Source organism: Arvicola amphibius, chromosome 14, assembly GCF_903992535.2.
Source record: "Arvicola amphibius chromosome 14, mArvAmp1.2, whole genome shotgun sequence".
Classification (NCBI taxonomy): Eukaryota; Metazoa; Chordata; class Mammalia; order Rodentia; family Cricetidae; genus Arvicola; species Arvicola amphibius.
Window position 1 is genome coordinate 35,043,612 of NC_052060.1, and position 15,791 is coordinate 35,059,402.

At 40.4% G+C, this 15,791-nt stretch overlaps 1 protein-coding gene across 1 annotated transcript in view; it reads right to left on the reverse strand.

Moving 5' to 3' along the window:
• Positions 1 to 15,791, reverse strand: part of Ank2 (ankyrin 2) — a 227,539-nt gene that overhangs the window by 24,345 nt on the left and 187,403 nt on the right. The window contains exons 30-39 of the mRNA XM_038310750.2: positions 15,366 to 15,464; positions 14,240 to 14,394; positions 12,942 to 13,153; positions 12,228 to 12,432; positions 10,285 to 10,381; positions 8,869 to 9,097; positions 8,036 to 8,161; positions 6,287 to 6,409; positions 4,432 to 4,464; positions 2,616 to 2,637 (exon numbers count right to left, since the gene is read on the reverse strand). Of these exons, the coding sequence (XP_038166678.1) occupies positions 2,616 to 2,637; positions 4,432 to 4,464; positions 6,287 to 6,409; positions 8,036 to 8,161; positions 8,869 to 9,097; positions 10,285 to 10,381; positions 12,228 to 12,432; positions 12,942 to 13,153; positions 14,240 to 14,394; positions 15,366 to 15,464 (1,301 nt within the window). The remainder of the gene's footprint in view (positions 1 to 2,615; positions 2,638 to 4,431; positions 4,465 to 6,286; positions 6,410 to 8,035; positions 8,162 to 8,868; positions 9,098 to 10,284; positions 10,382 to 12,227; positions 12,433 to 12,941; positions 13,154 to 14,239; positions 14,395 to 15,365; positions 15,465 to 15,791) is intronic.

The window sequence follows — 15,791 nt, forward strand, 5'->3', positions numbered from 1 at the left end:
ATCTGAGTCAGCTGCAGACTGGCATTTCGTCGAAGGGAAATCCACACCTGACGATGACACACATCTCGTGCGGAGAGGCCTGGCCCTTTCCTCGGAGGGACCTCCTTGTTTAAAGATGTCATAGACAGACCAAGGAGGAGGATGAAGGAAAGGGAAGGACAAATGACGGAAACAACAGCTGTGACGGAACGTTTGTGTGAGGCCAGAGTTAAAAGGTGATGCGTGGCAACCCAAATTAGAGACAGTCACACAGGACACACACACAGTTGATGTAAGCCAAGTTATTTCCATGCAAAGCAAAGGTGGAGTAAAACTGCTGGGCGGGGCAGCCTTGCAGAAAAGTGCAGGCAGGAGGGAGGTGAGAAATTAGAACAAAAGGTAAAACGTTACTGTGATGAAGTATAGTTACTTCCCTACCCGTCCATGCGGGGGTCTGTGCGGTATACTGGAGTCACAGGTGGGGTGGGGCTCCTTGAATCACGACAAACACAAGAAACTCTCGGGGTTGGCTTACATAAAAGCTTCAGTAAAAGGCCTTATTAAGAGAACCCTTCTTTGGATGTTATTTTATGGCTATGTGAAAACTATGTGGTGATTGTCTTTAAAACAAAACCAGGCATGAATCTGCCTTCTAATATCTGGAAGATATTAGAAGTATCTAGGTGTCATTCAAGAGAACCCATGGTAATATAGCAACATGGGAACATTACTATTTTTTTTTAACTGACCCAGACCAATAACTTTAACTCTGACTAGCTTGTACATTCGAGTAAATGAAGGGGCCATTTCGTTTACATTTCATTAAGTCAATACAATAGCCCTATAGAAGGAAGAGGAAGAGAAAATAAAAACATTTTAAAAAAAACCAATGAAGGCAACAATAATATGTGGCATAAGCAAAACTGTCTTCTCTAGAGAGAATGTGTATTTGTTTAGAGGCTAGCACATGTGATTAGATACATGTGCTATATATAAAATATATTAAAATCAATTTATACTAATGCTGATATGTTTAGTCATATAGATTACTGAAGACATCAGAATCTCAGAGTTTCATCTTGAATGAGCTGGGACACAAGGATAAGCCCCAGTTAAAGTCAATCCAATAGGACAGCAGTAAATTACAATGAACTAAGACTTCAAGGAGAACAGGCCTGTAGGTTGCCAGTGTGATATTTTATTTATTTATTTGTTTATTTTGGTTTTTCGAGACAGGGTTTCTCTGCAGCTTTTTTAGAGCCTGTCCTGGAACTAGCTCTTGTAGACCAGGCTGGCCTCGAACTCACAGAGATCCGCCTGCCTCTGCCTCCCGAGTGCTGGGATTAAAGGCGTGCGCCACCACAGCCCGGCCCAGTGTGATATTTTGAATGAGACCTGCCTATTAAGTTTGGGGTACTTGGTCCCTAGGTGACATTTGTTTGGTGAGGCTGAGGAGGTATGGCCTTGCTGGAGGAAGTGTGTCACTAGGACCAGGAGGAGTGTGTCACTAGGACCAGCAGAGAGAGAGTATTCTCTCTGCCCGTTGGTGGTTTCCAGAGTCCAACAGTCTGCCACCTACTACCCCTGCTCTGCTATCTGGACTCTAATTATCAGCAACCATAAGCTCCACAGAAAACTCTTCTTTGGGTAAGTTGCTTTGTTCATGTGTTTTATAGCAGCACCATAAAAGTGACTATGACATAAGGCTCTGTATACTTTCCTTTCAGGAATGCTACCCTGGGATAAGATGAATCAAAATAAATCTCAATACTTAACAAGATTAAAAATTAGAATATTTTTCTCAAGTGTTTAAGGCATAAGGTGGAAAAAAAATCTATAAAATTCAACTTGAGTTTCTACACAAGAAGCCGGACGGTCACAGAGACCAGGCTGACAAGATGAAATGTGGCGAGATCATTACAAACCTTGGGTGAACTCAGAACTGCTTACTGTATTAGATGTTGTTGGGGATTTTGAGTTGTTATTTAATTATAACCACACTGTGATCAGTAATTGCATCCAGTATTCTTTAATTTTTGCATTCTTTTCATTTTTGTGTCTCTTCTCCCCCCCCCCCCCCGCTTTGGAAATTCACAAAATTCTGTTAGCTCTCACCTAAAGACTTAGGTATACTTCACCACAGTAAGAGGGCAAGGAGGGTGGGGTATGGCGGGGGCGTGTGAGCTTCGGCTCAGAACTCTAAGACAGTATCGCTTTTGTAGGCGTTCTTCTAGAGGCAAAGCTCTTTACAGAGGTCACTTTGTGTAAAAAGTAATACTGTCATGTCAGTGCAGGAAAAAAAATGAGGTGGCAATGTTACGCTAACAAATGGACAAAACGGTAGGGTGGCTTTCTAAATAAGCTTGACAGCAATGCCAGGGTTACAGGAATGCCAAAAGAAAGTGAATGCTTAATGAATAATCATTGCACTTAATGCTAATTAATTCACAAATTATGCATATTTATGATTTAACTGGCCAAGCTGCTTTTATAAGTATACATTAACGATTAATAAGAACTATATAAAAATGTAATTATTATAGTGGTTAGTAAGGGCAACTAGCTTGCATCGTAATTCATGCTTCTTTTCATTACAGCCAGCTTTCAAATAAACTCAATTTTATTTAAAGTCTTACTTTTTTCTGATGTCATACCGATCTGAAAGAAAACATACACAAATTCAATGGTTACAAACAGCTCTTGGCTCAGAGTCACTCATGTGCATAGTAAAATCCTACTTGTGGTTATGCACATAGGAGTGACAAACATGTACTAGAAGAACGTCAAAGACATCAGCTACAGTTTTGAATACATAAATAAACACATATTCATACATCATTTCTAGAAACTACAGGAAGAATATGTTACTCTTGGGAAGAGGCGACCCGACTGTGTTTGATGTAAGAAAAGGCATATTAGGGAAAATGTTATGGAAAAGGTGAAGTCAGTCTTAAGCAGTAAGTTACAATTGAATGAGAAAAAAAAAAGAATGGCAAAGCATCCTGGGTGATAAGTTCTACAGAAGTCATTTCCTAACAACACTGCTCCAAACTGCTCCAGAGCTGTTCACACATTCCTTTTAGGAAGAATAGAAACTTCCTGAAAGTATTTCACAGGTAACAACCACGTATCTAATGGAAATGGCTCAGTTGTGAACACAGCAAAATCGGTTTCACCATTTTTATGCTCTTTAAGGATGGGATGGAGGTGTCACATTTCAAAAGCCAGGGAGACAGAACCCCTGAGCACAGAAGGAAACCGTGTGTGTGACAGTGACCCACACAGGAAATGACCAGTCCCACATCTGGTGGTGTGTGTGACTGCCAGTCCACCTCTGTTCTCTAGCTTCCTATGACAGAAGAGGGAAATGGTGGCAGTCCTCTGGACTAAGGTCATGCACTTGAAGTTGGTAGGCACAGAACATTTATTATGCTTTTCTTTGTATTTTTACATTTCAGGCACATTAGCATAAACATTTAAAAATGAAGGTATATTAAAAATGTATGCACTAGTGATGATTAGTTTGGAAACAGTTGAGCACAGACAGGAAACAGGAGTTCCTATATTCGTGGATAAATATAAGAAGTTTTTTCGATAATTTCTTTCATTTCTGTTATAATAATGGGTGTTTTCATACCGTTAAAAGAAGAGAAACATATTTGCTTTAAGAATCAAAATGGATATCACTCAGATATCTACTTATTTCAAGATGCCACCTTTAGAACTTGTTTTCTACATCTGTATGTAACTTCACACAGAAGCTAGGTAAGAGAAACCCATGCTGGTGAGATGTGTGGAACACTGAGGTCTACAAATATGCTTTATGAGGAATGCTAATTATAAATATATGTTTGTATCATGATCGTGGAGTCTAATGAATGGACTGAAGGTTGGTTAGTCTTAGTGATTCTTGGTCATGGTGTTAGGACCACAGTGCATTCCTAAAAGTTAGTAACTTTCATTTATACAAACTACACATAAACAAACCTGCACACTGCAGATTAGAGCCGAGAAGATTCAAGAACGCCACAAATACACCAGCACACACCCTAGTAATTGCCAGAGTGCTGATGTCATCACAGGCCCAGCTTCAGAAAATCTTTGCTGCTAGTGAGGCTATGAGAGCTACAAAGCCAACCATTGTGTCTGCTCACTGTCACCTTCAGACACCATCAGTCTAGCCTTTGAGTGTCACCAAGACAACGGCCTGGCCTTTAGGAGTGGCAGAGAAATACATACTATTACATGGGGGGGGGGGGGAGAAGGAAACTTTGCGGTTCTCTGAATGCCATTCACAAGATGAAAAAAAAAATTGGAGTAGGGAGGTCGACTAAAATTCTGCTCGTCTAATTGCTAAAAGTAGCTGCCAAAAATTAGAGGTCAACCACATGCTCTTCTTAGCGGCTCCAGCAATGACAGAGCCAGGAACAAGTGACGCTGTTGTAAAATTACCTCTTCCTCCTGCTCTTGATCTGACTCAGATTCCTGGATGCCCCAAGATGCCGTGCAAGATGGAAAAAAAAGGAGAAGGAAGAAACATTTAGAGGAAAAGAGTAAATACGTCCGTCTACAAGCATCAAGGCAGGCACACAGTACACTCAGGCTGCTTTCTTAAATAGTTTATAGAAGACAGCTAAAGAAGATTGATCAAAGTTTATACATTCAAAGACACACACATAAAAAAAAATGACAAATATATCAATTCCTGACCCGAAGTTATCAGCAGCCCCAACGCTTGATATTTAATGTGTCTGGTGGCATTGATTCACAGGAAAGGTGATGGTGACACTACCCCAGTTATAACGGGACTGGACTGAAACTGTGAAACAGCATCAGTAAGTCTATGCTGCAAACGTTGTCAATACTCGGGCAATACACAAGTTTGATTAGATACTACATTCTCAGTATATCTTAAAGATGCAATGTTTGGCATTTTATTCTTTTCATCGTGAGTGACTAAATAGAAAACCACCCCTGATCACCATAGCATTAATAACACTGTGTGCTGTATCTTGTCTCAAAAAATATAAAACGAAGTAAATGCTTTGTCTCACAGAACATGGAGAGCCAGGAGACCCATCGTAGCATGTTCATACTATATCTCTGGGTGGCCTGTGCAGCTCTCCTGTGGCTCTGAATTGCTACTCTGCCTCCAGAGACTAAACACCAAGGTGCATTTGTGTCATGGGATTGCCATTAGATCACATTTTCTTGGTTGATCTATCTATTGTTACATTTCAATGGCATTGGAACATCATGATATCATATGTGGAAATAGATATTGAATTTCTGTTTTTAATTATTAAGAAGAAGTAACAACATAAAACATATACTTAGAGCCTTCTTCTATAAAGCTAATATCTATTTCTAAGACTGAATATTTAAACCAATACATTCTGTGGCAACTATGATGAGGTAAAAGTGATATAGAGAATTCTTGCTTCTGCAAATTCAGGACTAAAAGTTTTAAGTATTTCCCTACTTCCCATCCATCACCCACTATACAGCCCTTTGCCAAGTGCAGAACAAACTGAACATTTGTAGCAGCTATGCACAGACTGCTGTCTGCAGCTGGCTGTTTCTAAATGATATTAGTTTAAAGGGGGAAAAAAGCTTTTAGAATAACTGGTTCAGTCACCTTCTTTGATACACTGGTAATAGTCAGAGTATAATGTCATCAAGAAAGTGTTAGATTGGAAGTAGTATTAGGTAGACTTGCATCAGAAATTAACAAAAGTCTTTCTGGTGTTGCATCAAATGTACTCCTGTCAAGAGGATATTTTTATACTGATCATGTTAAATTAACTGAAAAGTTAGTTGAAAATTCTTACACAATTTAAACAGGACAGGTAATAGAAACAGGTAATTACATCAGGCAAAGCTAAAACACTAGTCGTATGCTCCGAACCTTTAAGCTGACCCAGCTGAGTGGGTAGTGAGCAATAACTAGCACACTAGCATCCTGGTGGGAGACAAGGCACCATGTAGTCTCAGGAATGCACAGAGAAACAAGATCAGAAAAATTGCCAATTGCTTTTTCTTTAAAACCCAGGTCAAAAGGCATTAAAATTAAAACTAATTTTTTCTCTGCCATATCTACTATATAAAAATAAAAGCCTCCATAAAAGTGCATTAAATGCCAAAGAAGGCGAGAATTGCTTTTTTCTTTATTGAATTGAAAAAAAAATCACTTAAGGGGCAGGATACCAAAAATAATTTGTACATGTTCTTGTGCTGAATATCTCTTATAAAGAAATTGAAACTCAAATTTCTGGATTGCCTGAGAACACTACAGGATTCACAATACCTTCGCATAAATTGGCAGGGTGATGTTTAGGTTGCAAATGGCTTGATGCACCAGGCCTCTTGTGGATTTGGGTTCCTTCATGAACGAGAGTCGCCCACAAGGTTCCTGAGTTGTATCACGTACCTTGAACAAGAAAGACATGGGTTTCACTGACGTCTGACATCAGATGAGGTTGAAGCAGGGGGAGGGGGGTACATAATTACAATCGGGTGACACTTCAAGGAGGGACATAGAAGCCACAAACTCCAAGCTCTTCCCCTTTCTATTTTGGTATCATCATTGACAATCACACTTTCAGGCATTGCTGCTTTATGAAACATGATTGAGAAAGTTGTACCTCTATTAAGGTGGCTACCAGGATGGTTGGATATGCACGCCATGCCAAATGAAGCTGACCATCATGTTAAGTCACATGCATGGGATTCCCTTCAGACCTCATATAAAGTTTCACATACAAAATAACCACTTACTGTGGTTACTTTTCTGTATATCAGGTTGACAAAATGAATTCGCGTTTCTTGAGGTTGTGGTAAAATATACCTGTCATACAACCATATATTTCTATGATTTTTAAGTGCTATGAAGCGCACGCATGGAGTTGTGCAATCACCACTATTTTCCAGAGCTTTCTATTCACCAAGACAGAAACTGTGCCCAGCACACATTTACCTACCACTCCTTGTCCCTGACAACTTCCAAACAATTTTGGGTCTCCATGGATTGCTCTGCTTTGTAAAGTGAACTCATATAGTATTTTCCCTGTGTTTTACTGACTTAGGATATTTTTAAGTTCATTGCAACATCAGAATTTCATTCTTTTTTAACTGTGGTTTTGTAATGGGAAACATCATTTCAGGTGTATTTAACCATTTTAGGTATATAATTCAGTGGTGACAGTGAATGCATTTTGTTGTATAGCTGTCACCACCATCCACGTGCATGCAGAAGAATTGCTTCCCAAACTGAAAGTCTCCATGTATTAAGCAACAGCTCCTCTTTTTCCGGACCCCTTTTCCATGATACCCACCCTTTTACTTTCTGCCTTTATGAGTTTTACTTCTCTGGGTATGCCTTAGTAAATGGACCCATTCAACATCAAACTTTCTATTATGTTGAATTGATGAAAGTACATTAAGTCTATAGCTCTAACTAGAATAATTTCTTATTGGACCATGAGATTCTGGGTCTTTGGAGAAATTACTACAAAAAATTATTAGTGCTCTTTTGATCTCTACATTAGTGACATCCACATACATTTTAAAATCTAAGTATGAAAAAAAATCTAAGTATGAATATCTAAAAGTGACAGCAGTGAACAAACGGGAAGGCTGGGAGCTTATGTCACTAGTAGAGTCACCGCCTAGTAATAGCTAGGGGTGAAGCCCTAAGCTTAATTCCCAGCAACACAGAGAGATGGAGATACAGACAGAGACAGAGACAGAGTGAGCAGGCTTAAGCTGGGCAACAGTTTTTAATGTTTCTACTTAATAACTTGGTCATAGTTTGTCCTCATTTCTCTTATAAATGTGCTCTCTCATCAAAATACACAGTTGACTTTGAAATTCAAGAATACTAAAATGTATGCTTTTTGTAAACATTTGTAAAATGTGTTTCAAAATCACTGGAAATGTTTGGAAAGCGCATATTCTCATTATGAAAGTAACTGAGACCAACCCTTGGACTGCATGGATGTATGTACTTGGATGTATGTAAAGGCATAACTGATTTTTGGTTTTATGTATACATTACCTTGACAAAGAGAGGAAGTCTGTTTTCTTTGAAGGCAAAAAAGCTGAATATATGATGTTGGCCACTCTTGGTTAGTGGTACCAGGTTGCCAAAACAATCAACATAAATAGGTTTTCCTTCTAATACCTAAAATAAGACAGAAAACCAACATGGATTGAGATAGCTACAATCACTTTCATGTCATTTATACAAATATTACAAGTAAGTGTACTTGGAACCTGAAGTTCTTAGAATATACATGCAACAATGTTCACACCATTCATTGACATCTGTCATATACACGACAAGGCATAGACCAGCATTCCTTCTTGTTCCTGAATATCTTCAATTGCATGGTAACATTCAATTTTCTCATTTTTATTGCCGTGTCATGATACCCACAAAGACCAATGTATGTCTAGTACCTAAATATAAACTTTGCAATAATGAAAAAGGTTTCACAAGAAAAGGAAACACCAATGTAGAAAAGTATTTAAAAACAATGTAGAGAAGTATTTATCTGACCTAACACTTAGACAAAAAGAAGTACTTTTAAAAAAATCCAGGAAGATAAAATTCTTGAAACTGCTACAGTTATCACAAGCTCAGAGTCACCTATAGACTTCAAGTTTATCAATAACTTACAGTTTTTCTTCAAATTAATTTTACATGAATCTTTCTACATACATAGAGAACAAACATTTATGTTCCAAGTAGTCAGAAAGCTCTGATTTGGGACCTTGACCTTCATTCAACTGATAGACTGACCTTTCTATTTTGAAGCAAATCTTCTTCCTACATCTGTTTTGCAAAGACCTGATAGTGAAGTCCCAGGATGCAGACTATATTCTTACCTCCACATCCCTGCTCCTGGCCACCTCAGAGAAGTTTTCTTGCTGTTCAAGGGTCTTATCTACTTTATCATCTGTCATACAGAAGCACCGCAACCTGGCTTCAATGGGGTCGTGTGATTTGGCAAAGACTACAAATTTGGCCATATATGGTACACAGATAATTTCTCTATACACTTGCGATGCAAAGGAAACAGATTCCTGAATCTGTCGACAATCTATCAGCCAGAACCTACAAAAAGAGAGAAAACCAGTTACCTAAAGTTTAACGTATGCCATTTGAAAAAAAAATATAATCAGTTCCTTTAATATGATCAATATAGTCATCAAATGTTTCTTGAAAAAGAAAGGAGAGAGAAAGAGATCAAAGGGAAACAAAGATAGAAATGGCAAGGAACACAACAGGATGGGCAGGAAGACGGGAGGCATCAAGAAGGAGAGATATATCAGATTTTTAAGATTGGTTACAATGAAGAGGGAATATGCTCAATGGACAATATACACTTAGAACTAAAAGCCATTATGTAACATACTACCATGCATAAGTAATAAATCCAGTAGAGATTATATACCTCCCAAAGCAAAATAAAGCCAAACAAAAAGATTGACTTAAATGTTCTAGCTGTTTCTCTTTTTGAAAACTCTTCTTTATAATCAATCTCTTGACATATAAAGTGATGGCTTTTAGAATATTTGGGAATAAAAGCTCTGCATCAGACATTATGATATAGATTTCTCTGACTGAGCACTCTTTCCCTTGATCCCGCTACTATTCATTTAATCTTCTGACGATTCAACACTGTGCTTTCACTGCACCACCATCCAAAGGACTCACTCGCCACCAAGACTGAGTCAGAACAACCAGAAACTTGAAGATGTTGACCTATCCATCAAAGACTATACAAATAAAAAATAATGTTAAAATTCAATTACTGTATGTAAAAGAAATAACAGAAGATACCTTCATTCTCTTAAGGATGTGTAACATGCAAATGTGTTCATGTGTCATGTGTTTAACACACTGTAACTCTTTAGCCACTAAGCAAGCTACACTGACTGTGTGTTTTGGCATTCTATTGAAAAAGCAACTTTTCATGTGTATTGTTGGCTAACAGGAAACTTTTCATTCCTTGGGGAGTGGAAGCATCAGGAGCGGCTCCCAAAGCTAGCATCAGAATCCTCCTGCCAAAGCAGATAGACACGTGTTTCCCAAAGAATCTAAAATCTGAATGCATGCAGGACTTGGTTATTGTAGTGTTACTATTCAAGTCACAAGAAATGCAAGCCCAACTTAATATTAAACAACTGCAACCAAAATTCCTTTGAAAGAATTAAGAAACAATATCAAACAACAAAAAGAAAAGATTGTTTGGGGGAGGAAAAAACAAATCCAGTTTTTTCTGGGCTGCACACACATACCTGGCAGACACGTTGGTTGTAAAGGAAACACATTCATTGACGAATGTTAGTGGCGTAGTTCCTGTGATGTCTTCCCACTGCGCAGGCGTGGTTCCACCTGAAATAGCATGAGTGTGGAAAATGATTGGGCAAAATGCCAGACACTGGCTTGTAAATAAAGTCTCAGTGGTTCTGACTATTCGCCTGTGTGGTCCCTCCATACACAAAAAGGCGCAATGAGACTAGCATGAACTGGGATACAGGTTAGTGAACTTATAGGATGCTGGTTAGAGCATTTGCCTAGTGTGTGACCAGCCCCATGTTCAATCCTTACTGCCAAGAAATAAAGAAAAGAAAAAGGGAGGAAGAAGAGAGGAAGGAGGGAGGGAGGGAGGGAGGGAGGGAGGGAGGGAAGGAGGGAGGGAGAGAGAGAGAGAGAGAGAGAGAGAGAGAGAGAGAGAGAGAGAGAGCGAGAGAGAGAGAGAAGACAGCAAAACAACTTTCAGGGCTAAGAATACGTAGCTCAGGAGTAAAGTGCTTGCCTTTTCTAGCAAATAACATGTCCTAGGTTCAATCACCAGCACCACAAGCAAAAAATAAAATAAGAAATAAAAAAGAAAAAAGTAAATTTAATTAAATCAAAATGAGAGATGAGAGTACAAACTCTCAAAACTACATACTAAAAAAAATGACACTTAAAAAAGCAAATGCCACCTTAAGATAAACTAAATTTATGGAAAATTATTTGAATATCTGTTTACTAGGCATTCTGTATGTTGGCCTGCTAAAAAGATGGCTGAAGAAGAAAAAAGAATCAATGATTTTATCCAGTGCTGGTCTCCACATGCTATGAGACTGATCTCGCAGGCACGGTGTGCCCACTGGTGCAGTGGTGACCAGACTGTTGATGGGGAACCAGCTGCTCTCTAGGTTGGCTTGAGACTGCGCCACTGGAGGAAATGCATGTCTAGTTCCCTAATCATGGTCACAGAAAAGCCATAAGCCCTAAGGAGAAAACTGTATTGTCAAACGGCCTTCTAAATAGTTCTGTTTATATCCATAGAAGTTAAACCTTGGTCAGAGAAGCTCCATATTGGTGTAGGTCATGGTTAAGGCAGAGATGCATATCTGCTCTCAGTGCTAAGAGTAGGAAATTGTGAGTGGGACAACTACATTGCCCCGTCTCCTCCTCGAGGCAAGGGAGCATTGTGGAAGAGGAACAAGAGGAATAAAGAAGAAGAAGGAGCGGATAAAGGGGGTGCGGGGAGTGCTGTGAGATGCTGGCTCCTGAACACAGGCTGTTGGGCGGCTCAACTCTCAGAACTGAGTTACCTGCACTAGATCACCCCAGGAAAGTTTCTGCATATACAGGAAAGAGCCGTCAAGACAACACTCATAAATGAGGAGATACTGGCAATCGATGCCTGCTGGGAGGGGGGAAGTAACTTTTCTTCTTCGAGGGGCAGTCACTGGTAGATTGGATTGCCCATGTCTATCAGCTGGTGCGTGGCCCTATACCATGCACATATGGACAACACTAATAACTCAGTAGGTTACAAATATTAAATTAAAAACATTTATTTTAAAAATGACTATGCATATCAAGTATATATGCTTGATCCATACAAGCATATATACTTGATATATATTATTATAATAGTTTGATGTACAAACATGGTTGAGAAAATAATTTTTTTTTACCTTTTGTTCACCTAGTTAATTGAAAATGCTTTCCCTGAATTAATGTATCTAACCACACAGCTTTGTGATACAGGGTCTTGCTATATTGTCCAGATAGACCCTGAACTCATAATCCACCAGCCTCAGCCTTCCAAATACTGTCTCACAGACGTTCACTAGCATCCTCAGTTTCCAGGGCATAATTAACCTGGCATGTCCTTAGGTTTTTTTACTATTATTTAAATATCTTCTAGAACTGTCCATGCTAGTCACGTATGCCTCACCTGTTATGCTGCAGAGTAATCTTAGGGTTGGTGCATCTCCCCCAAAACCATTCAGCATGACATCACTTGAAGCTTTGGGAACAGGAATCGTCATGGTGATAGGCTTATGAAACTTCCTTCTCCTGGGTTCCAAAGTGACTATAGGACTGAAGGTTGCTTTATTGCCTAGGATCTTCTTCACCAACTCACTGTGCATGGGTTGAGCCTTTCAAGGGAAGAAAAAAACATGGAACTGTGTAGTAATCCTACATAATGTCAACAATCACCTCCAGACAGACGTTGCTTGTTATGTCACAAATGAGGAGAATGGATTCCGAACGTGGCTGCCGTTAAGTTTAGCACTATTAATTACTCACAATTTAGAAAAGAAATTATTACATTTTATTTTTATTTATTTATTGCATGTTAGAAGTGTGTGTGGCTGGGTGCATGCTACAGCCCACATGTGCAGGTCAGAGGAAGTCATGTCTCATCTTCCGTCATGTGGTTTCCAGAATTGCATTCAGGTAGTCAGGCTCAGCAGCCAGCCCCTTCACCAGCCGAGGCATCTCACCTGCCCCGCCCTCACAATTTTGTAGCTCTTTGGTCTCTTGTGTTAGCCTTTGTTCACTCAGGGAAACTTATTTAGGTGATATTTCAACTCTCGTGTGAAAACCTAATTGCAACCCTGGTAATAAAATCCCACAGTATCATCTGCCGCCTAGATGCACATACCTGCAGACCTACACGGATGCGCTTGGTGAGTGCGCCCTCGGGGAAGACGGCTTGCACCTGAGACACCACGGTGCTGCTCAGCACTCCACCCTCTGGGCCAATCAGGTTGCTGTCCTGTTTGATGCGCGACACCACCGCAAAGTACTGTGGGAAGTCACGAGTGATGATGCGGCAGATTCGTTTCTTTTCCAGGTCCTCTGGACTGTCCAGCACTGAGACAAGAAATGATCCATCCTCATGAAGCTAGTAGCTCCTGAGAACATTCTAGCAGACTCGTGGGCACAGTTAATAGCAATCAGGGGGAGCGGCAAAGCTCCCCTTTAGTAAATGTTAAAACACAAGGCCATCCTGATACCAAATACATAAATATTGGGATCTTTCCTCAGCTCTCGACAGTTTGCAGGTATACTTTAGGGGAAACTAGCCTTTCCAGAGCAGTGGAAAGGAAGCGCATCTCGTGCCAGATGCGCCTGTGCAGTGTTCCGTGTCTGTGATGGCGTTTGCGGGCAAACCTGTAGCGGAAATGAATTTAGGCTATTCTTGGTTCACGTGATGGAGAGGAAGCTGCATGGGAACTCCTTTTCTTTGCAAATTTCAAAGTTAGCTCAAAGACCAATTGTTGTGGTCTTAAGAAAATACATGGTTCTTTAAGTTCTGGGGGACTAGCTTAGTTATAAACTCTGCAGTGATTGGGTAAGTTTTCTGATTACGTATTCTGTCTCATGAGTTGGTTTGAGTCTGTGATTGGCATCGGTGGTGACATCAGGCTTTCAATATTCCTCTGATGCCAATGACTTACCAAATACTAAGAGCAGAAGGTGGGATCATGGACTCTATGTTACTCTAGTATAGGAATTTAGAGAAATACAGAAAATTAGACTAAGTCTCCATATGAATAACTGAATGAACTTAATGTTCCTATCTCTTTAATAGTAGAAAGTTGAAAAGTTTTGAGCAGAGTTATTTGCAATGAAACAACATCAATTCTGTTAGTTTTAGATTCAACAGAAGTTTGCCTTAAAAGAAAGAATCATGCTGGCTATTCTTGTTAAAGTGAGATATTTAATACCTTAAAGGGCTTTATTTTCCTGAATTTAACATGGACGCAGTTAAGAAAATGGGTGGGTTGTGCACTGAAACTTGCTGCAGTTGGAGCCCAGCAGGCAGTGTGCTGGAGTCAAACACCCCAAGAGACATGCATGCGCACACAAGTGCTCCACAGCTAAGGCTCTGAAAGCAACGCAGAACTGGCATGTCTCCACCTGGGATTTCTGTCAGTCCCCTTAACCCAGAGATACCTTCATCCATGCCATTGAGGATTTCGTTCAGTTCGTCTTCCGTGTATTCACAGAAATGCTCTTTCCAGCTGTCCCCATTTTCACTGCGCAGAACCACCAGCTCCCTCTCCTTTCCTCGAAGGGCAGCAAAGTGAGGAATCTCCACGATCACGGGCCTGACATAGCAATGCAGAACACTCAGTGTAGACAGGGTAACCCATCCCAAGGCAAGCACCTCCACACTGTCTGTTGCAAAGTGACCTGGAATTCTGCTCATTCTGGGGGCAGGGACACAGTGGGCCTTCCTCCAGAGCCCAGTGACTAACAGAGGGTGACACAGGGGCACTGGTCCTCAGGTTCATGCTGCTACCTTAAGCCAAATGCTATTTCTCTGTGAGTGCATGTGGCATTCTGGAACGTCTCCTTTGATAAATGTAGGTGTAGCACATTTAACCAAAAGAAATGTACATGCAGGTCTATGATGTATGCCAATCTCCTAAAACATGTTCTACAGGTGCAAAATGACAACATGAGTTAGGAAAGAAAATGGCTCATACGTTGCGTAATTCAATGTGCTATAAATGAGAGGTTAGGGAGGTAGACTACGTGTGCTCATGAGCCATGCACATGTGACTTCTGCTCAAACTGTCTTCATTCAGGAAAACAATAGGCATGTGCACACAATGTGGCCCTAAAGAGCCACTCAGCAGAGAGTCCAATATTGTCCAATGCCTATTATGCTCAGGGTCCGGAACATGCACTGTCCTGTGATTTTTTTTTTTTTTAGGTCACATTCATCCTCAACATAGACAGAGGCTTTCCATGTTTGAGTCCAGGTTGCTTTGATACAGACTCCAAACTCGTCAGAACCACATCAGGACTAGCACAGAATACAACTAGGCAAGTCTCATGCTTGAACGAAAATGAAGGTCACAGCACTTGAAAGGAGAAGATATAAAACGTCACTCAAAAATAAAAGTCACATACCACAAGGGTCAGAAATGGTCCACTAGAGATAGGTTATACAGAGTTTAAAATCATAGAGAGGGACATGTCATGGGCACAATGACGGAAAGAGAAATCATATCGCAGAAGGAGGAGAAGAATGGGGGCCAGCAGCCATCAATTTGTTTTAAGTCGCTCCTACCCAAGGAATTTGGTTCCAGGAGGCCCCAGCTGAAGGATGCGGCTGACCAAACTTTCTCCCTCATTAAGTGGGGGAGGAGCCGTTGGCAGGTGAAGTTTACTGAGTACATCCAAAGCAGCAGTGAAAGAAAGAACAGAAGTAAGCTTCAGGTACCGTGTCCACAGAACCCCAGCATCACAGGGTGAAGTTTGGTTTCACACTGCGTTTGGTTCTGCCCCCTCCATTGGTCACAAAGAGCAAGGGAAGCAGGAACTGAGACCCAGAGTGTACAATGGAGGTGCTTCTGTGCCAGGGGAGCACATGGCTGTCAAGGCTGTTCCCACTTAGGTTCACTGCCAGGGCACTAGCCAAAAGAAAAAAAAATGGAGGGGAAAAATTTCTCTCCCGGAAGAACAAAACTGTTGAGAATATAATAAAAACTCTGTG